Source organism: Euphorbia lathyris, chromosome 3, assembly GCF_963576675.1.
Source record: "Euphorbia lathyris chromosome 3, ddEupLath1.1, whole genome shotgun sequence".
NCBI classification, from domain to species: Eukaryota; Viridiplantae; Streptophyta; class Magnoliopsida; order Malpighiales; family Euphorbiaceae; genus Euphorbia; species Euphorbia lathyris.
The window spans coordinates 61446100-61469155 of NC_088912.1; the positions used below are offsets into that span (position 1 = coordinate 61446100).

Below are 23056 nucleotides of genomic sequence, written 5' to 3' on the forward strand. Positions count from 1 at the left end.
AAAGCTCATTTTGAGAGTTTTTTCTAAATTAGCGTTTTCATCCCAAAACTCTCTCCCAAACCTTTCTCTACCAAACACTCCAATCAGCGGTTTCAGTGGTCAAACCGCTAAAGTTGGTCAAAACCGCTCTTTACCAAACAGGGCTTGTATACAAATTTATCAACTTTTTCTAATTTTTTTGTTTTAAGTTATTTTATTGCACAATCTTTTACAAATAAGTAACTCGCATAATTTTTTTCTAATTAACTTTTTTTTCAATGTTATCAGAACCGGAGCAGACATCAAACCAGATTGGTAATTGGGTCATGGGTCACTTGGTCGGACCGGATGGTTCGGATTGGTCGAATCGGATAATTTAATAAATAAATAAATAATATTTATATATATTAAATATATATAATTAATTTAAAATTATTTTTTATACATTATATATATCCAAAATAAATTATAAACAACTTTTGGTTTGTTATTTTTTGTTAATTTGAGTCTTAAATATATAACGAATAAATTAAGTTCAGAATAAATTGAAACATATCAACGTGTTCTATGCCATGAGATCTTTTTAAAAATCTACTCATAAACTCAAAACGGACAAGTGATGAATGAGAAATTGATACTCAAAGTGAACGACTTGAAATGGTTTGGAAGAAAATAAAAGGAGATTAAGCATTCACATCCCACATAGGAAAGAAAGGAAAAATTTAACTAGCTTATAAGCAAATGGGTTTTACAAGGCTTTAACCAATTACTAGGAAAAAGGCTCTTTCACGCGCAGGGGGTGCAATCGATTAATCACCGGGTTAGGGGCGCACCCGCACGACGTGGGCGACGCGAATGTCGCACCGTAATAAGGTCCCTTGACTTGCTCACTTGAGGATCCAACAAACCGGGGTGGCTCGGACCGGACTGGCCGGTCGAAAGACATTCAATTTTGAAAAGAGTAAAAGACGTTCAACTTCAGACAAAGCGTCTGTTTGGCTACTTGCTGTTTGTTGTTCCTGTTTGCCTTTTCAAAATGCTACATTTCCGAAAAACATAGATTCTCTACTTTTACTGTAAAAGGCAAACAGGTAACCAAACATTTAAAACTCTACCTTTTAAAGTGAAAATGCAAACAGGAAGTGAAAAGTAGGTAACCGAACACCCCCAAAGTTTAATAAAGAACAATGATTCCAATGGAAAAATTATGCACTTTCATCGCGAACAAAATCAACACTTTTATTTCTCTATAACTTGAGTCATCTCAAACTTCTTCAAAAACCATTATATGTTGCAAATCAATGAACAGAAAGGAAGGTGTACTGAGAAACACTCGTTAATACTGTGTCCAAGCTCAGCCCAGCCCGCACTATATTTACATCGGGCTCGGATCAGACTGGGCTAGAGTAAAAAAATAATTCCCAAACCCACACCGGCCCAGCCCATCCACCTAAAATATTTATATTAAAAGTTTTTTTTTTAATATAACTTAAAATTAAATTATCATTATAAATAATAAAAGTTGACATACTAAAATATTATTATAAATAAGAAAAAGGTAACAAACATATATTTAATAAATAAGAGTTTGTAAGAAACAATTAATATAGGGTGAGAAAGGATGAAAATCAATTCACTGGCCATATAGAAAGAAATCAATCTAAAATCATTTAAACTAGTTGATAAAAATGTCTAAATTTAATGAGAGATGTGAAAATAATAATGGAATTTTTTAAATCTAACCTAATAAATATAAAGTAAAATACTAAATGTAATTAAATTATATAGATTTATTTTATAGTTGGGACCGGCGCATGCTAGATTTGGGTTTTGAGACAAATCTCAAATCCTGTCCGTTTTAAGTTTGGGTTTTTGCGGATTCGAACCGAACTAAACTAAATAATAAATAGGGTCAAATATATCATAATTAAGTACAAAATTACAACTAAGTCATATCACCAAACTTAATTCTTAATATGTCACTATTCTCTGTATATTATGATTTTACACCATAGTTTAAAAATTTAGACTCCAATTCATAAATCATAAATTCTAAAAAATATATTTTAGACTTCTAATTTATAAATTCTAATGCTTAAAATATATTAAAAGTAATGATTTTACTAGTTTGATATAATCCAAAATTATAACTTGACATAGTTATAAATAGTTATAAAAATATGAATTTCTATATAATTTTTCCTAATAAATATACATGTCCAAACCCGCATTAATAAATATGCATGTCCAAACCCAATTCACAAAATGCGGGTTTGGATGGATTGAATGGACAAACGGACTCATTAACATGCCTATTCACAACCCTAGGAATTCGGCTGGTTTTTATATAGAATTGAATTGATGATAGTAGTTGGGTATATTGTTGACGCACGCACGATGGGTCCAGTCCCAGTTGGCAGTGGCAGTGGCAGTGGCAGTGTTCAATTAGAGGGAAAGTGGCATGGGTGCAACGATGCCGTTTCGGAGCGGAAATCAAGCAAAGGGCTACAGCGCATTAAGCACAACTTTGCTTAGGCGCCGTATGATGTGCCCAATTGCTTCTGATTCCGTCCCAAATCAGTCCTTGCTCCTCGCCGTCAACGGGCTGCAGCTCCTCTCAGAGGGAACATTCACTGTCGTCGAGCGATAAGGAATGGAAAACAGTAACCAAGTTGAAGTTGAAAGGGAGAGAAAGGTAGAATTCGAGGCTTCCGAGATAGAATACGTAAGCTACGGCGGTGAATACCACTTGCCGCTAATCATGGGTCTTGTTGACCAAGAACTCAGTGAGCCTTACTCCATCTTTACGTATCGTTACTTCGTCTATCTATGGCCTCAACTCTCTTTTCTGGTAATTTTATTTTTATATTTCCATATATAAAATTAAAATACAGATTTCGTGTGTTATTTCAAATTCATGGTGGTTTTATGTTTTTAGGCATTTCACAAAGGTAAATGTGTGGGAACTGTGGTTTGCAAGATGGGGGAGCATCGAAACACTACATTCAGGGGCTACATTGCTATGTTAGTGGTAATCAAACCTTATCGAGGAAAAGGCATTGGTAAATCCTCTCCTTTTCAACTCTATCTTTTCTATCGTTTTTGCTCTTTCTCAATTTTATCTCTATATGGAGGGCGAGCCTTGGCGCAATGGTAAACATTGTTGTCAGGTCACGGGTTCGAATCTTAGGAGCGGACTCTTGCCAAATAAATTGGTAGGCCATGCCCCAGGACACCCTTGTGGGACCCCTCCCCGGACCCTCGCTCAGCGGGGACGCTTAGTGCGACCGGGCCGCCCTTTATGGAGTTCGCTTCCATTCTTCTTGTTTGATTATTGACAAAAGTGAAGTTTTCTTTGTTTCACACAAAGTAACCATATAGATTCCCTTTACACTGAAACCTTTTTTGCTTCTAGGAATTGGTTGAAGTCGTTTGTATTAAATGGTATAAAGATTTGAAGATTAGTAGGTTTTGAATTTCTGATTGATTTTGACAACAATTAAATCACATTACATACATATGCTTATTTGATGGCTATTTTGTTGTGTTTATTGATCATTATGAGTATCTTCATCATTTTAAGTTGAAATTCTTTGAATGGCAGCCACTGAACTTGTTACTAGATGTATTAAAGTGATGATGGAATCTGGATGCGAAGAGGTATGATCTCTGTTATAACTTCAGCAGATTAGGTCTATTTAATCTCTTTCCTATATATAAACCTTATTATTGTAAATAATAGGTTGAACTAGAGTTATCCCCTGTTTATTAAATCCACGTAGTCAAACTCTATTCATTTGCTAACAGCTTCCAGGGCAGTTCTTGCTGCCAAGCTGGGAACTTGATGTTCTTCTCTAATTGAACTTATTGCTGCCAAGTTAGGAACTTGAAGTTTTTCTCCAAATGAACTCTTTAGGAGTTTGAACCATAATCAATTTTTGAGAGCGATTACTATTTGTTTTCAGAGAAATACTAGCAGAACTAGTACGGTCTGAACTTCAGTGCATCATGAATTTCATGTCATCATTTGGGGAAAGGCTTATTATTGTTCTTTTCTCTTGGTAAAAAACGAAACCTTTATCATTTCTTTGATTTTTTAAGCGGATTTTTTTTTGAGACCAAGTCTCATGGTGATATATATTAACTAATTTTTAATTTCCATTCACAACTACTATTCAAGGAGTTTTTCAATGTTTCTAGGGCCTATGTCTAATAGGAGATTAAGCAACAAGTATAGATCTATCAAGAGAAGATAAATCTAGAAGAAACTTAATTGAGTTGGTTTGATACTAGAATTGTTTCCATATCTGAGTCATTCAGAATATCAATACAGCCAAAGTTTTGCTGTTTCTTCATGCATTGTATTGATCAGGTATTTTACAGACTTCTCAGGGAAAAATGATCTACTTATTCCTTCCATTTGCTTTTCTTGTCACAAAGTTAAAATGTACCTGTTCTTTTAAATTTTTGCATGCCAGTTTGTTTTTGCATGGGGAAGATGCGGTTCATTAGTAAAATGCACTGCTGATTCACGGTGCATCACATTTTTTTTTTAATTTGGTTTCTTTTTATTTTCTGAAGGTGACATTAGAAGCGGAAGTCACCAACAAAGGAGCACTTGCATTATATGGGCGTCTTGGTTTTATCAGAGCAAAACGGCTCTTTCGATACTACCTGAATGGAGTTGATGCATTCCGCTTGAAGTTACTATTCCCCCAACACATACACCCCTTACTTACTAAGGCAGCCAGCATAGAAGATAGTGAGGGGCATAATTATGATCATCAAAGTGTGGAAGAGTCTTCTCTACCCAATTACAGCTTGTAAACCATATTTTTGAACGGAAATTTTTGCCTCCCCTTTTGCGAGCATTAATTTGCCATACATGAAACTTGAGTTTATTCATTGTATTGCTAATTGTGATAAATGTTTACATGAATTTTTCTGTAAGATGTATAGTCTGATAATTATTTGCAGATTTTGACAACATGCTGAGGCTTCTATGGAATGATACACATTATTTCAGGTTTGTGAGATCCTATTGATTGAGTTGCTTTTAAGCAAGAAATTATGGAACAAAACGCATTGAAGAAGTTGATTTCCAAGAGCTAACAGGAGGGTAAGTATAAGGTGATATCTTGTTGGTGGGTCAGCTTCCTAATCTACATTAACAGTCTTTACTTTGTTGCTTATGATATGAAAAGAAGTACATAAAAAAACGGCTTGAGGTTTTTGTCTTTCATTTTAAAGTAGTAGTGGTGTTCACCATTAGATTAGATTTAGACTTATTATAATCTCACATTGAAATTATTTTAATCTCTTTTTTTAGGATTTTAATAAGTTTAGATCTAATCAAATTCAGTTGGTCAGTACAGAGTATTGTTGTTGGTTCTTTACAGAGTAATGGATTATCAGTAAAATAGCAGAACACTTGTTTAGAGTATGCTGCTGACATACGCTTGTTTGAAGTATGCTGCAGAAGAGTGTCATAATATGATATGTTATGTCAACAATGTAACTTCAATTTACTCATGTAATATGACGCAGCAATTACCAATGTTATGGGAAAAATTACATAATCTAAATTCCTTTTTTTTTTCTTTTTGTAAAAAAATAAAATGTACTAGTGTTCAAGCATGATAAATGTGGGTTTCTTGCCAGGTCGGGAGTCGACCACTGGTGCGTGTCATGGCCTGTAAGGAAAAGCATAGTGAAACTTATATAAAATATTCTTTTTTTCTTGGGTAAATTTAGCCATTAAACTTCAATTTTTAACGGTATTGCTATTGAATTTTACACTTTTTAATACAGGTGTCCACTCAACGCCTCAAAATGAGTGTAAATAAAAAATTTGAAAAGTTAATAATATTCTAAGAAACTTTGATTCTTGAAAATTTCCGTTTTGAGTTCGTGTTGATTGGTTAGGAGAGAGCTTCAAAATACGTGATTTTGGAAAATAAAAAATGTGGTCTTATGGTAAATGTCGTTCTAAACAACTTTAATTTTTGAATATTTTCATTCTGAGTTTGTTAACGGTCATTTTGAGGAGTTAGATAAAATTGAGTGACCATTAATATTAAAAAGTGTAAAGTTCGGTGGTTATACCATTAAGAATTAAAGTTTAATTATGACAATGTTAAAATGGATAAAGAGTTTAGTAACCATGGATGTAATTTAATTTGATTTTTTTTTCTTACTCTTCCCTCTTTTGCACTTTCCACGAATCTTATGCTCTCATTCTCATTTTATCTGCTCATTAATTTTTGGTTGGTTGACATTTGAGTATCATGAACACATGGTTTATAAAAAGAACCTCCCACTTAGTGACTTGTCGGAGTGGCGGTAATGCGAGCCAATTTGACTTCTTCCTAGTAAGGAGTGCTTGGAGAAAGAGTTATATTGATTGTAAGGTGATCCCTGGTGAGAGTACGACAACCCAACATAGAGTAGTGGTGCTTGATTTTCGAAGTAGGAGATCTATAAGAAAACGAACACCATAAGTGGAGACTAAGATTAAGTGGTGGAAACTGCAAGGGGAGAATCAACAAAAATTTGTGGATGAGATGGCCACAAAAGATATTTGGACTTGAAATATGGATTTAGATATAGATTCGATATGGATTAAGATGGAACATAGTATAAAGGAAGTAGCGAAGGAAGTTCTAGGGGAATCTAAAGGTAACACATCTTGGTGGACATAAGAAGTACAACAAGCAGTAAAGAGTAAGCGAGAATCTTATAAAATATTGGGGAATACAGGAGTGATGAGAACTACGAAAAGTACAAAAAGACTAAAAGGGAAGCAAAGAAAGTCATACGAGATGCTAGAGCAAAGGTGAATCGGGATCTGTATACAAAATTGGATACGAAGGAAGGGGAAAGAGACATATATAAAATTGCTCGGATGAAGATAGGAAGACGCGAGATCTCAAAAAAGTTAAATGTGTGAAGGATGTGGACCAAAAAGTCCTAGTTGGAGATAAGGATATCAAAGAACGATGGAGGTCCTATTTTGATGACTTGTTTAATGGAGATCGCGGACAAGATGTTGGAGATATAAGTATCTCTCACGATATGATAAATCGTGACTGCATGCGGAGAATTCAAAAAGGTGAAGTCAAAATGGCATTAAATAAGATGAGATTAAAGAAAGCAGTAGGACCTGATGGCATCCCTATCGAGATTTGGAGATGTTTGGGAGAGAGAGGAATCGAATGGTTGACGACGTTCTTCAATAAAATTTGGAGAAATAATAAGATGCCATCAAAATGGAGGAAAAGTATCATAATCCCTTTGTATAAGAACAAATGCGATGTCCAAGATTGTGCCAACTATCGAGGAATCAAATTAATGAGTCACACTATGAAACTTTGGGAGCGAGTGATCGAACAATGGCTAAGGAGGACGGTGAAGATCTCGAAAAACCAGTTTGGCTTTATGCCGGGAAGATCAACTATGGAAGCCATCCATCTAATGAGACAATTAATGGAGCACTATCGAAATAAAAAGAAAGAATAATGGCTAAGGAGGACGGTGAAGATCTCGAAAAACCAGTTTGGCTTTATACCGCGAAGATCAACTATGGAAGCCATCCATCTAATGAGAAAATTAATGGAGCACTATTGAAATAAAAAAGAAAGACTTGCATATGGTTTTCATTAACTTGGAGAAGACATATGATAAGGTACCAAGAGAAGTACTTTGATGGGTCGTAATAAGGAAAGACATTTCGCGAAAATATATTGACATCATAAATGACATATATGAGGGAGCATGCACGATTGTACGTACCGGTGTAGGGAAGACTGAAGAGTTCCCTATTACGACTGGAGTGCATTAAGGTTCCGTACTTAGCCCATTTCTTTTTGCCATCGTTATGGATGAACTAACGAGTTCACTTCAAGATGGTATATCATGGTGCATGTTGTTTGCAGATGATATTGTGCTGGTTGATGAGACGAAAGAAGGCGTGGAGAGGAAGTTGGAACTATGAAGACAAACTTCGGAATCTAGAGGCTTTAAGTTGAGCCAAAGTAAGACAGAATATTTGGAGTGTAAGTTTAGCGACGATAGGAGTATGGAGGCAGGGACAATCACCTTAGATGGAAGAGTTGTCCAAGTCTTGGATTGCTTCCGGTATTTAGGGTCTATTATGCAAACGGATGGAGAAGTAGATGGAGATTAAAGCTGGTTGGTCGAGGTGGACAAGTGCTACGGGTTTCCTTTATGACCCCGACATGCCCAATAGATTGAAGGAAAAATTCTACCGCACGGTAATCAGACCAGCGTTGTTATATGGTACGGAGTGTTGGGCAGTGAAACACTGTCACATTCATTAGATGTTGGTGACGGAGATGCGTATGTTGAGATGGATGTGTGGTCATACGAGAAAGGATCGGGTGAGTAATGAAATAATTATGACAAAAGTAGAGGTTACATCTATTGAGAATAAAATGAGGAAAAACCAACTAAAGTGGTTTGGCCATGTAAGACGAAGAGCGCTTGATGCGGCGGTTAGGAGGACTGGAGAGTGGCAAATGGATATAGTGGTGAGGGGTAGGGGAAGACCTAAGCAAACTTGGAAAAGGGTGATCGAGAGTTATATGAATTTATTGGGGATTGAGGAAAATATAGTAGTGGACAAGACATCGTGGATGGAGAGAATTTGTGTCGCTGACACGACTTGATTTCACGGTTGTATATGATGGTTCATGTTAGCCGACCGCGAATTATTTCGGGACTAAGGCTTTGTTGTTGTTGTATCTTCCCTCTTTTGCGCTTTCCACGAGTCTTATCCTCTCATTCTCATTTTATCTGCTCATTAATTTTTGGTTGGTTGACATTTGAGTCACTTTAGGGAAGTTTCTGTTTTGTTTGGATGTAGCTGCCACTTTGAAAGTTTTGGCTTCATCTTCTCAATCTCTCGGAACATGTTGATTGGTATTTGCATCAGAATTGCTCAAACATTTCAAGCTACAAAATTTTAGGAAATATGAGATCAATTTTCAGGTCTCTATTCATTAAAGTATTTGGATGTGTCAAACACCATAATGAATGGTACTTTTCCTCCTCTAAATAGCCCCACTTTCTTGAATATTTTCGAAAAGTATACTTTATTTCATATCGCCGTCAAAATCACATTCACAAGCAAAGATAAATTAAAGGGAAAGACCTATGTTGGGTCATAATGAATTGAGTCAATGCTTATTTTAACCTAAAAATTTAACATTTGAAAAGAAATACCCAAAAATTTAACCTAAAAACAAGCTTGGTTTGATTCGGTTTTCTATTTGAGAAACTTTGATTATTGGTTTTATAGGTTTTCAGTTTGATTTCCCAAACAAATTATGGTTGAACCAAAACTATATATATAATTAAATGTAATTTTATAGGTTTTTTTTTATTGTAACACACAACCTATAAACTTAACTCAAATATGAAGTGATCCAACCCTAACCTATTTCATTTAGGAATTCATCTAAATACTAGAAAATATTTGGAGAATACTAAACACCGGAATTATTTGCAGAATATTATAAAATCAATTGAAAGAAACATTAACGATGTTTTTAAAATATCAAACACTATATGTTATTGAGCCAAACGATCTAAAATTCTTTCCATACCAAAATTCAAACTACGCACAAAATCTAGATTAAAATGCAAAGCAATTTCACACTCGATATCTCCATGTAAATTCAATATATCTACTTCAAAAACAATAATTTTTCGATTTCAAATTTAGACATTAAACATAATTAGAAGGTACCATCGCTTCACTTCATGTTTTAATCTTATTTTTAAGAAAGTCGTCCAAAATAGATCAATAATAGTTGTAATAAAATATTATAATAAGTAAATTCAGGTACGAATAACATAAAGAAATAAGGCCTAATACACAAATAACCCCCTGAACTTGTCCAAATGTTGCAACTACCCCCCTCAACTTTCAATTGTAACAACTTACCCCTCAAACTTGTCCAATTGTAAAATATAACCCCTCAAACTTATCCAATTGTAAAACATAACCCCAAATTAGGATTTTTTTTACCCCGTACTTGAAGCAACCGTAAAAATATTTCCCCGAATTCGTATCACGCTATGAAATCTTCAATGGAGCTATTTCTCCACATAAACACATTTTCACCCACATAATATCTCAAAATTTTGAATCAAGAATCACTAAAAAACGAATAGCAATAACAAAAACAAGAAGAATAAGTTGAAGAATTGAGGATTTAATTACTTAAATACTGATTTTTTTGGGTCTAAAGATCTGATTATCATATTCCACGAGCGTTTGCAGCTTTTGTATTTCACGTGTTTCTTCAATTGTAGGCAGTGTCAACAATTTGGGGTTATGTTTTACAATTGGACACGTTTGAGGGGTAAGTTGTTACAATTGAAAGTTGGAGGGGGCAGTTGCAACATTTGGACAAGTTCAGGGGGTTATTTGTGTATTAGGCCAATAAACAATTACAAAAGATAGTTGAGAAATAGTTGCAACTTCATCCTATATAATAAAGCAGGGTAAATTACACTCATGGTTCATCTAGAAACAAACCTACTTGCGTAAATGTTTGCCACTGACTTTTATTGATAGTCATACTATAACAAATTTTAATAGGAAATTATATACTTTGTAAAATAAACGAATTTTTTAACAGTGTTATTAAGTGTAATATGTGGCATGAATACTCTATTATCAATAAAAGAGCATGTCAAAATATACACTTCTATGATTCTTTCTCCTAATTGCATAATAAGTAATCTAGTTTCATTGCGAAGTCTTGATGGGTTAATATTTCTCAAAAGCATAACCAGTGTGTTTATTTTAAGTGACAGCTCATGATTAGAAAACCCAAAAGGATTGGTAGAATTCAAAAACTCTATTATATATGAAATCTCAAATTCTTCAAGATTTGTAGATGTTTTGTTTATAAAATTGCAACTATAATATGTTTTGTTTATAAAATTGCAACTATAATATGTTTTGACACATCCAAGTACCATATTTAACATGTATTCATTTATAGTAGTTGTTACATGGTTTCAAGGTGTTAAAATTGTTGAAACCTGTTGAAACACAATTTTCATAGAGTTTTTTATTATGACAAAAATTAACTATTAAGGAATCAGAACCTCAAGATATTTAATTTCAAAATTGAATTAAGTTGTTTTATGCTAATGTGTTTGTTAAGGGTTTATCCTAACTTAAGCATACATTGAAGACAACTTAAAAGGCCTTAAAAGAATTAAAGGCCCAAGGCTTAATTCTGACCCAAACCCCATAACCCAGAACCAGAACCAAAATCATGTTGACAATTAGTCAACTCAAGGCGTTCCAAAAGAAGCAAAAAGACAGAAGACCCTGTAATATAAACGTCTCTCTCTATCAACCATTTAAGGAAAGATTCAGACCGGAAGTCTATAACACAAGAAGTCGGAAGGCGATCAATTGACGCGCAACTCAATGATCGACAAAAGCTTGATTTCGTCAAACGACAACTTTCCTCCTATGGATAAATTGGCACAGTGGTTAGAAGCATATCAGACGATAAAAGATAGAAGAGGATTTTCCCTCCAACGTCTCTTTTGAATTTCAAATGGTCTTCTCCAAATGTTCCATTATAAAGCCAACTCAAAAGTTCATTTTCACAACTGATCTTCATGCGGAAAAGAGATAAAATCTTCAAGTGAAGAACTAGAGCAAATTGCTATACACATTCATTTTCATATTTGTGTACATTCAATAGAGAGAGAGTAGTTCAACTAATTTCTATATCATAACCATTTTCTATTGTAAATCAGAAGCTCTGTTGCTGTTTCAGTTATAAGTAAGTAACAAGAGAAATAAATAGTCGAGTGTTGTTGTAAATAAATGTACCTTGCTTAAGCCATGTCTATTATAAAGGTTTGTGCTCTACCTGTGAAAGAGTTCAATAGTGGATTAAAACTCAAAAGATAGAATTATGAGGACTGAACGTAAGCAGGAGGCTGAACCAGTATAAATTTGTTGAGCAACTTCTTTCCTAACTCTGCCTTTATTTACTTCTGAATATTGCCTGCTCTAATTATATATCTCACACATAAGCTCTGGATATTGTGCTCATACTTAATCATCATCTATTTTAAGAATATTCAGAAGCTCTACTAAACGAGATGTGCTTTGAGCGCATAAGTCAGAAGCATAATCAAACTCAATAGACTGATTAACTCAGTAGACTGAACTTGCCTATGATTCCGAAGTTTGCCTCTGTTCTTGCTATTGAACTATAAAAGGAAAAATTATAAAGGGTTAAAATTAACCAATAGTTCCATTCACCCCCCCCCCTTTGGAACTAATCTAACCTCACAAGGGACCAACAAAATCCAATTTTGATTAAGTTTTGATTATGACAAAAATAACATTACAGAAATAAGATCTCTATATAGATTGAAATTCATAATTAATTAATTAATTGCTTTATGAATTAATAATTTGTTATAAGTATGAAACTTTGTTTAAAGCTATAAGGCTGCAATCTGTCGCAAGAGATAGTGAGATTGTACGAGCTTCTAATTCTCTAAGATGGCACACTTCATCCTGTGTCGGAAGACCAACGACGCTTCGGCAATTGCCATTTCTTCTTTCGGGAGATAGTGAAATTGTATGGGATTTCGAAAAACATTGTTTCATATCAGGATACTAAGTTTCTAAGTCATTTTTGGCCAACTTTGTGTCTCTATTTGATACGGCTTTGAAGTTTAATACCAATGCTCATCCCCAAATTGATGGGCAAACCGTGGTGGTCAACCGGACATTGGGAAACCTTTTGAAGAGCAAATTCAAGGATAAACTGAGTATTTGGGACTTAGTGTTGGCCCAAGTCGAATTCACCTGTAATGGGGCCATCCATTCGGGAACGGGGAAGTCGCCTTTTGAGATGGTATATACAAAGACTCTTAATTATACTCTCGATATGGTAGAGCTTCCGAAAGGGGATAAGGGGATTGTGACCGCTCATAAGCTTGTTAACGAGTATCAACAAATGCACCAAAAGGTGAAGAAAACTCTTGAGGAGTGAAATAAAAAGTTAAAGGCAAAGGCCGACGTGCACCGAAGGGACCTTCAATTTGAGGTCAGTGATGAGGTGATGGTGTATTTGAGCAAGGAGCGACTTTCAAGCGCACCAAGTAGCAAACTTTGGCCAATGAAGTATGGCCCTTATAAAGTCACCCAAAGATTCAATATTAATGCCTATCACGTTGCACTTATCAATTGGCTAAGTAAGATGTCATTGTCCTTCAACATAGTGATAAGAGTCCATATAATTCGGATGCACCTCTTGAGTTTACTAAAGAATAATTGGGGCCCAACTCTTTTGAGGAAGAGGAGAATAATAAAGGAATCTCGTTGAGCAAACCAAGCAAGCATGAAAGAGGGCTCACACAGTGTGTCATCTTAACTACACTTCCTCTGTGCAAGTTTGTTGGAGGAAGAATTCACAGGCAAAGAGTCACATAATGCGTGCAACATCACATGTTGTGTAGGAGGCTTGCTGAGCTCTCAGAACTTTTTGGCATAATTCACACCACGTGTCGTCTTAGTCACACGTGTGAAGCATATCAATGGTAGCCCAATTAATTTCGAGAAGAATTCCCACACGCTGAGTGGAAGCCCAAGTTCGTGTGCATTGGCCCAAAGACTTCAAATAGACCACACGCCGTGTGGCCCAACTTCGTTGCCAAGGATACAAGTTTGCCATGAACTTGCTTCAAGCTTTTACTGTTTTTCCATCTAATATTTACTATCTTGCCATTTAGGCCTATTTGCTATTTTTTCCATTAGCTTATTTCCTCCCATTTTACCCCTATGATGTAATTCTAACTTGTAATCCTATAAGGGATTTTGGGTCTTTTCTTATCTAGTTTAGGGAGGTATTTAAGCCACAGTTTTTGTAAGGATGAATAATTTTTTATGAATCAAATACAAATTTCCTCATTGGAAGCAAGGTTATTCAACCTTTTGAATTATTTCCTACTAGTTTAGCTAGTGAAGAGATCATTTTTTGTTGGTTTAATATCAAAACCATCATTATTATGAGGAATCCATATCAATATCTCTTACCTTTGAAATTTAAACAACGTTTACCTTCTATCTTGCCAAGTTGGGAAATGAATCTTTTAATATATTGAGTTTATTTTATGGCTAGAAAAGGTTCACGAAGCACCTTGTTATCTGTGGTAAGTTACATACATGGACTACATTGTATTGACATTAGAAACAATAGAACCAATTGGCATGTTTAATTCACCTCCAAAGCTTTAAGTTTATGTGTTAAATATATAGCTCTCTTCCTGTTAGGATCTCAATTTTCTTCTCTATATATATGACTTATGTTCAAAAACCTTAGGTGTATTAGCTCAGAAGGCACAATGATATCAATATAGTTTTTTTCGTTCAATTTCTGGAGTAATTAGCATAAACACCAAGGCTTGGAAAATGTTAAAACTTATACTATTTCTAAGCATTTAATTAAGAGTTCATTATTAATAAAAAAATTAATTTTAATATAATTGAATATTATTTAATTTAATGAAGCTGGGTACTTATACACAAGAAAATAAGAATAAAATAAATTACCTTTAACTAATATTTAACATATCTTATAACTTATGTTCTCTAAAACATCAACTAAATCATGTGTGCTGAATGGGCTAAGTCTGATACTAATAATTATCATTACTGATGTGGACAGGTGTTGTAAATTCTGATGTTTTGAAGAATCTCGTCTAAAGCTGGGATATGATGAGGCAAATGACTCGCGATGGTACATAAAGAATCATCATCTCTCATTTTTAAGGCGATGTGCTACCTTATAATTCATCATAAAAGAATAGTAGCATAATTGAAACAAAGTATTTTAATTAATTAGCATCAGAATGAAATTTAGTCACCACATATTCATATATAATACAAATTTCATTTATTCTCACTCCATCATTTTCAATTGCTATCTTCTTTCATTTTTTTTTTAGACGGGCTTATTAATTTTTATTTCATGTTAGTGTCTTACTTTGATACAATGTAATTTGACTTCTTTTGTTGTTTAAACTGTAATTCTTGGGTATTTTATGTGTGAAATAATATTTTGTTTGACTTCAAAAATGATCATTTGTCATTGAAGAGATCGCAAATCTAGTGAGTTTTCAATTTGTAAACCATTCTATAGAGGAGTAATATTGGAATTAAAAGTGTATTATATATTTTGAGTATATTTAGTGATACAGACATCTTCTTCAATGATTCGAGTCAAGGCGAAGGAAGTCGTGTGGGATACAAACAAATGGCGAACATGTGGATAAAACTGCCCCACACGACATGTCACACACCCACAAGCCGTGTGGAGCTCATGTGACAGTAGGGGGCTCCTGAGTTACATAATTGCAAGTCAGCTATATTATAACCATTGACCTTTTTATGAACTTTTTTTTAAATAAATAAATAAGTATAAGCAAGTGAATTCCATCCGACTTTCTTTATATAGAAGTGTAACCCAAGCATAATGCTTGAGTTACATAGATCGTAAAGAAGTCAGACGAACTTCATTTAACTTCACCCTAATTAAACCAACACTATTCAGAGAATAATGTTTAATCATACCATTTGCAAAGAATAACCAAAGCATCATTATTCTAAGCAAAAATATAAAGTTAAATGAACTTTTTTTTAACAAAATGAATTGTTGTTATTATATGTTTTACTCTCCACACTATTTAATACACCAAGCCAATAATGTACCGTTATTGATAATATTTAATTGACTAAGACTTAATATACCTTATATTTTGAAAATGTCATATTTATCATTAAACTTGTTTAAAGTGACCTATTAATTTTTTTTAAGCAACTTATTAACTTCATGAATTTGCTTACACTGATCCGTTACCTCCTGAACCCGCTTCAAGTGTACGCATTCTAATTTGGAGAACTGTTATGGAGGACGAAGTCCTCATTAGGACCTATTGAGATTACGATACATGTCATAACATTAGATTTTAAAACACGTCTTGCAATCACAACAAGGTTTTGAGAGGATGCAGTGCTCCCTAAAAACCTCATCCAACTTCAAAATCTTTCATTGTTACACCACTTAAATTTTAAGGATTAATAGGCCATTTTAAGATAACTATATTATTTTCAAACTATATGTGCAAGACTTTTTTGGACTAGTAAGAGATTAAATATATCACTATAGAGTAGGGTGCTTGGGTTAAGGCACCAATGAGGGGAAGTGCGATCAAAGTGGTTGAGAGAGGCAGTGGGTAGTGGAGGGGGTTCAGCTGAGTAATGGTCACCTAATTGATATACAAATTTTATAGTCTTGGCCTTTAAGAGGGATGACACAAATAGGGGGGTTGGTTCAGCACATAAAAATGATCTGAAAGCTCTTGTGATGGATCAAACAACTCTTATGACTATGAATGATGAGGATGATAAGTTGTAGCATGATGGGGGACAAGGTATGCTGTTACTGGAAGATAGAAAGCGGCGAATGTTGGAGTTTAGTGTCCTAAAGACAATTGTTTTAGGATATTAATATTAATGAATAAATTGTTTATTTGATCATTTGATTAATCAGATATATAGCATTAAAATGAAACTATATATAAAGGCAAGAATCTTTCATAAAGAAAGTAACCCTAAGTTTATTTAAGTAGTTATAAAGTGTTCATACAAGCATGAAGTGAGACTGTACTTTATAATAGACCAATAGACTTAAAGTAAACCCAAGTCAAGTGATATGTTATAGGGGTTGGCATATTACTGTTGAGACTTGCATGTAACAGTGTTTTCTATCGAGACAGAAAGCTGATATCACAAGCTTTAGATATTCGGATATCTAGACAGTTACATGGATCCGGTGAAGGAGTTCATTAGGATTGGGACCCGACTTGAGATAACAGAATGGATTGATTTATCTAATGTGTCAACTGTTCATCTCATTGGTATTAGTAGGTATAACTAATCCTCAGACTCAAACATTCGTTAATTAGTGATTCTGGATTGTGGAGTCTGATACTTTGATTCTGTGCGAGCATGAACCAATAGGTGAGAGCCTAGGGTGTGTGAGAGCAGGGTTGGGTATCACACAAAGTAATTGCAGAATAGTTAATGTCAGATTGAGCATTCGTCACTCCCGGTAAGTAGGAGATATATCCAAATGGCCGCTTGTGGTGAATTGACTGAAATCCTTGCAAGGTGATACAGTTAAGAGTAGAAATGAACATTTCACTTAACTTATCTTTTCAGAGTGAATTCAACTTGTACAAGTAAAACCGGACTCTTCGTTATATGTAACCTTGACACATTCCATGGTTATAAGGAATTGACCGACAGGATATAGTTAATGAAGGATCATATTATACTGTACCTAATACAGAAAGGTTAACATCAGTTATCAACCTGACTTCTTAATTGCTCTGGGGGAATATCATAGGTTCTGCTAGTAACAGCTCGCGACGGTATTCTGTTATATATATGTTGGAATTAATCGTGATGAATAATTTCAAAGGATATATACGGCTAGTGGCAATAAAGAACCCAATGGGTCGCATATGGGACTTGGAATCGAAGGACGAAAACGTAATTAACGGGACACAGACACATGGGCCGAAATTTACATATTAGTTAGGGATATTAATTTAGTTTAATAATTATAATTAGATTATGATTATGAATTAAACTAAAGAATTATCTGATAATATTAATTGGATGTTTTATGCAATTAAAACTCTAATTAATTATCTCTAACATTAATTAATTATTAATTTGATTAATAATAATTATCTAAATATAATTAGTTATTGTTTAGATAATATTAAAGTGTTTATTTAATTATCTAATTATGAATCCTATTCAGAATAAGATTCCAATTAATTAAATTCCTAACACAACCGAGATTAGGGTTTCGGAAGTCTATAAATAGACCCCTAGCCTCAGTATTTCGGCCAATATAAGAAACAAGAGGAGAAGGAATTATTCCGTCGTCGTCTCGGCTAATTTACTTTATTTCTTACTCCCTCTTTGATCTCGTACCGATTTCTGTTAGAGGCAATTATTGCGATTGCTATTTATTAAAGGTTGATTACTGATTAGTTTTGTTTTTGTGTTGAATCAAACGTTCGTGGTTCACGAGTTGATAATAACAAGTTGTGGGCACTTCGTTTGTAATGGTAGATAGTTCTTCGATAAAGGTATTACTTTCTATCCTTCTTTATATGAAATAACAATTAACAGATCTTGGAAAAGGGAAATAGATAAAATAGATAAAATTTTATTATCCCGCTATGCTTAGGCTTGTCTATTTTCCTACAGCGATGACTAGGAGTGGGTGGAGAGTCAGGTCGAACTCGACATCTACTGTGTTTGCTGATATAACCAAGACTGTAGGGAGACCAATTGAATTGAGCATAGAAAATTCTTATTCTCGGAGGGATAAAGAGTTTTCTTCAGAGCAGACTGTGGCGAGACCTGACAATCAGGTCCGTCGAGAGATATGAGTTGCTTAAGTTGTAACTATTGGGGGTTGGGAAATACCTGATCAAATCGATCATTGGGGGGGGGGGTATCTCTACTGCCAAACCTGATATTATATTCCTAATTGAGACTTTTATTGACACGAATTGTATTAATGTATTGAGTAGAAAATTTTGTTTTGATGGCTGTTTTTCGGTTGATAGAAGGGGTCAGAGTGGGGGCTTGCACTAATATGGAAGGTAGGTGTGGACACTGCAATTGCTTCTTTCTCTGACCATCATATTGAGCTTGTGGTTATAGACGCATAGTTGGGAAGGTGGAGGTGTTTGGGTTTCTATGGATATATAGATAGAAGCATGCACTCAGAATCTTAGTCATTACCGAACACGCTTGTAGGGGGCTCTGATCTATCATGTATGATCTTTAGTGGCTTTAACTGTATTTTGGATAGTGGTGAAAAGATAGGGGGAAGTCTACCCGCAACACCTCATTACGGGTTTCCAAAATTGTATTATGGAGTGTGGTTTAATGGATTTGGTTTTAGAAGGAAGTCAGATTACTTGGGAGTGGGGGAGAGGTACATCGGCTTGGGTCAGAGAAAAATTGGACCAGGGCTTTGCAAGTCCTAGTTGGCTCAACATGTTTTCATACTATCGATTAAAGAACTGTGTGGCTGCATATTCAGATCACTGCCCCATCCCATTGGAGTTGTGTCATTGTACTTAGAAGTGTAAGAATAGCCGATTCAGGTTTGAAATGGCTTGGGCCAGGGAGGCTGGTTTTTACTAACTATGTTCACACGAATTGGGACGGTAATAAGAGGTTGTCATTAACTTGGAAGCTAGCGGCATGTGCTGTGACTATGGAATAATGAGGAAAATAATTTTGTTTCTAATTTACCTCATAGATAAAAAAGACACAGGCATTAATGGAGAAGCTTCGGGACAAAACATACCTTGCGTCAAAGCAGAGTTATTTGGCAGCACATAGGCAACTGACTAACTTGCTTGAACATAAGGATGGATTTTGGAAACAACATCAAAGGTATACTGGCTCTAGGGGGTGATAAGAACACGAGAATTTTTCATTATTATGTGAAGGCTAGGAGAAAACAAAACCGCGACTTCCTTACAGATGACGCAGGACTGGGCATTGTGGACCTTGCACTACTGAATGAACATGTAAGTGGTATTTTAATACTTTGTGTGTTGCTCCAATTGGGCATAACTATGCTATTGTCAACGTGTTGAATCCGATGCTATCTGAGGAGTTAAATGACACTCTACTGGCTCTATTCTGTTATGAGGAATTCAAAGCAGCTATTTTTTAAATGTTCCCTGATAAAGCTCTAGGATCAGATGGACTAAACCATGGTTTTTACCAAAATTTTTGGGGCACAATTGGTGTGGTGGTGTTTTTAGCCTATTCTGAATGGTTAAACAAAGGTGAGTTCCCGATAAATCTTAATGGTATCATGGTCGTACTTATCCCCAAATGCGACAAGCCAGCTTCTACAAAAGACTTTCACCCCATCTCTTTATACAATGTCCTTTGTAAAGTTATAGCCAAAGTGCTAGTTAATAGGCTAAAGCTCATCTTACCTAGTCTCATTAGTGAAAGTCAGTCTACATTTGTACATAGGAGATCAATTGTAGATAGCGTACAAATCACTTTTGAGGCTATTCACTACATGAAGAGAAAGAACTAGGGGATCTCTGGCGATGTTTCTATAAAAATCGACATTTGCAAAGCCTATGACTGGGTGGACTGGGGTTTTCTAAAAGCGGTTATGCGGAGACTGAGATTCCATGAGAAATAGGGTCGATGGGTTATGCTATGTGTCACTATAGTAGAGTACTCTGTTATTGTGAATGGTCAGCTGGTAGGGCCTATTACCCCTGGGCACGACTTAAGATAGGATGACCCGTTGTCTCCTTATCTGTTCATTCTCTATGCAGAAGTGCTCTCCAAAATGTGATATAGAGCAGAAGCTGACAGTCTTATCAGAGGTTACCAGGTCTGCATTGAGGGCACTTTCTGTGTCACATCTATTTTTTTTTGTTGATGACAGGTTTCACTTCTTTAGAGCTACACTAGTAGAGGCAGAGACTGTTGGGGATATCTGAAACAAGTATGACGAGGGGTCAGGACATGCAATTAACTTGAACAAGTCTGACATCTTCTTTAGTTCGAATGACAAGCTAGATATGTAGGAAGCCATTTCTTCATATTTGTAGATATCCATGCCTCTGGATATTGGGCATTATTTGGGACTTCTGTCTCTCATTGGTAGGTAAAAAAGGACTGTATTCACCTTCCTTACTAACATGCTATGGAAACCGTTTGGTATCTAGGGATTTCATTTTCTCTCTAGTGCCAGTAAAGAGACTTTTCTAAAATCAATGGCTCAAGCGCTGCCAACATTTTTTATGAGTACGTTGTTACTGACCCGGTCTATCTGTGACGAGTTACAAAGGATGATGAACTCATTTTGGTGGGGTACGAAGAGTGATGAGAGTAGAAGTTTGCACTGGTCTGTTTGGTCCAAACTGTGCAAAGGTAAAGGGAAAGGTGGGCTAGGCTTTAGGGACCTCCATATGTTTAATCTTTCATTACTTGGCAAGTAGGGTTGGAAGCTCATCTCAAATTCACAGACATTGGTAAGTCGAATTTTTACAGTACAATATTTTCCTAGTGGTACTTTACTTTCTTGGGATTTAGACAATAATCCTAGTTTTATCTAGAGGGGTGTGTGGAGTTCAATTCTTGTGTTACGTCTTGGCTTAAAATGGAGAGTGGGAAATGGGCATACGGTTCGGGTATGGTCGGATAGATGGTTGGATACGGATTTTGGGAAGTTGGAGTTCACAATGTGTACTGCATAATTGGCAGGTATGCATGTGGTGGATTTAATGGTAGACGAGTCCAGGGTTTTGGATATAGGGAAAGTCGATGCTTTGTTTTACCATGAGGATGCAAAAGCTGTATGTAAGGTACTTTTACCTCTTGTTGCTGCCCCTGACAAACTAATGTGGAAATTTACTAAAAATGGTGCTTGTTCATCTAAATCAGGGTATCAAGTTTTAGAGGCTAGTGTGGTTGATAGTGAACCTATTGCTAGTTGGACTCGGATATGGAATCTGCGGATTCTCCCAAGGGTAAAAATGTTTTTATGGAAGCTCTGTACGAGGTGTTTACTGTTCCGACCTCAACTACAAACTCGCCATGTTAGTGTGCCCATTACCTATATATTGTGTGATGTTGAGTTGGAACGCAGATGGCATCTGTTTTGTGCCTCCTCATTTGCAACGACATGCTGGACGGCAGCTGGACTCTGTCAGCCTTAAGGAGACTTCAGATATATCAACGAGTGGTTTAACTATCTTTGTCGAACTATGGTTGTGGTTTTATATGCGATATGGCGGTAGAGAAATGACAAGTTGTGGAATGGAGATTCATCGTCATCCGTTACACGGTGGAATATTACCCATGATTTTTGCAAAACTAGGTCGGACTGTCAGCAAACGATGGGACAAATTAGTGTGGTGGGGGACGCCCCGATATGTAGGTGGACTGCTCCAACAATTGGGTTTACAAAGCGCAACTGTGATGCAACAATTTTTAAGGAGACGGACGTGAGTGAAATTGGTGCAATATTTCGCACTACTACTGGTGCATTGTTGAGTTACAACAACAAGCTGGTTCTGGTGCTCCATCCTCCATAGGTGGTCGAAGCATTGACTCTTCGTCAAGCATTAATTTGGGCAGCAACGATAAATCTGAATCAGGTACAATTTGAGTCAGATTCGAAAATGGTTGTCGATGGGTTACGAAGAACTGGGCCTGATGTGACGACTTTAGGGGGCAATGTTGCAGGATTGTAGCAGACTCCTTTATGATCATATGGACTACATAGTGTCCTATGTTTCCCGGTTAGCGAATTGAGCAGCGCATCTAGTTGCTAGGCACACTCTTTCCAATGCTAACGATACTTTTAATCCTGTTTTGCCTACATGACTTTCTGATGTACTGTCTTCGGACTCAGGTTCTTTATTTGAATGAAGGTTATTTTGGTTTAAAAAAGAGATTAACGATATATTAGGTCATTAATTAATTATATTTTTTCAAATTTTTTTATATAATTATATAATTATAATATATTAAGTGATTAATTAATTATATAATTTTGACATTAGGTCATTAATTAAGATATGTAACATAAATTTTTATTATTTGTTTTACAAAAGGAAAAGACATAACAAGATATTTAAAAAGGAAAAAAATCGCAGGTAATAAAATCATAATTGAATCCTTTTTTGTTGAGGAATAACATTGAATTTTTGATTTGTAATAAAAGTAAAAATTGTCCAAAAAATTTCTTCTAAAATCGAAGACATAGGAATATTGTAGCTATAGGTTAATCCGAGAAAGAAGAATGATAGGCAAAGAAGTCATATGATTAGGCCACGTAATCACGCTCACCTAATGTGAAGAATAGAGGATCAAGATTCGACTCCCCGGAAAAGGAAAATGACAGGGAGGGAGGGAGATGAA

The 23056-nt window shown here is 35.4% G+C and overlaps 1 protein-coding gene across 1 annotated transcript; it reads left to right on the forward strand.

Annotated features, from left to right (window-relative positions):
- The first annotated feature begins 2422 nt into the window (after positions 1–2422).
- On the forward strand, positions 2423–4955 carry LOC136221822 (N-alpha-acetyltransferase MAK3). Its single transcript, XM_066009273.1, has 4 exons — positions 2423–2830; positions 2918–3041; positions 3584–3639; positions 4561–4955. Exons 1-4 carry the CDS (start codon positions 2633–2635, stop codon positions 4804–4806), a joined length of 624 nt encoding a protein of 207 aa, XP_065865345.1. The 5' UTR covers positions 2423–2632; the 3' UTR covers positions 4807–4955.
- Positions 4956–23056: the final 18101 nt, after the last annotated feature.

Coding starts and splice junctions, on each gene's coding strand:
- LOC136221822 (XM_066009273.1), top strand. CDS start 2,633: ATGGAAAACAGTAACCAAGTTGAAGTTGAAAGGGAGAGAAAGGTAGAA. Junction 3,042..3,583: donor TTATCGAGGAAAAGGCATTG/GTAAATCCTCTC, acceptor TTTGAATGGCAG/CCACTGAACTTGTTACTAGA. Junction 3,640..4,560: donor TGGAATCTGGATGCGAAGAG/GTATGATCTCTG, acceptor TATTTTCTGAAG/GTGACATTAGAAGCGGAAGT.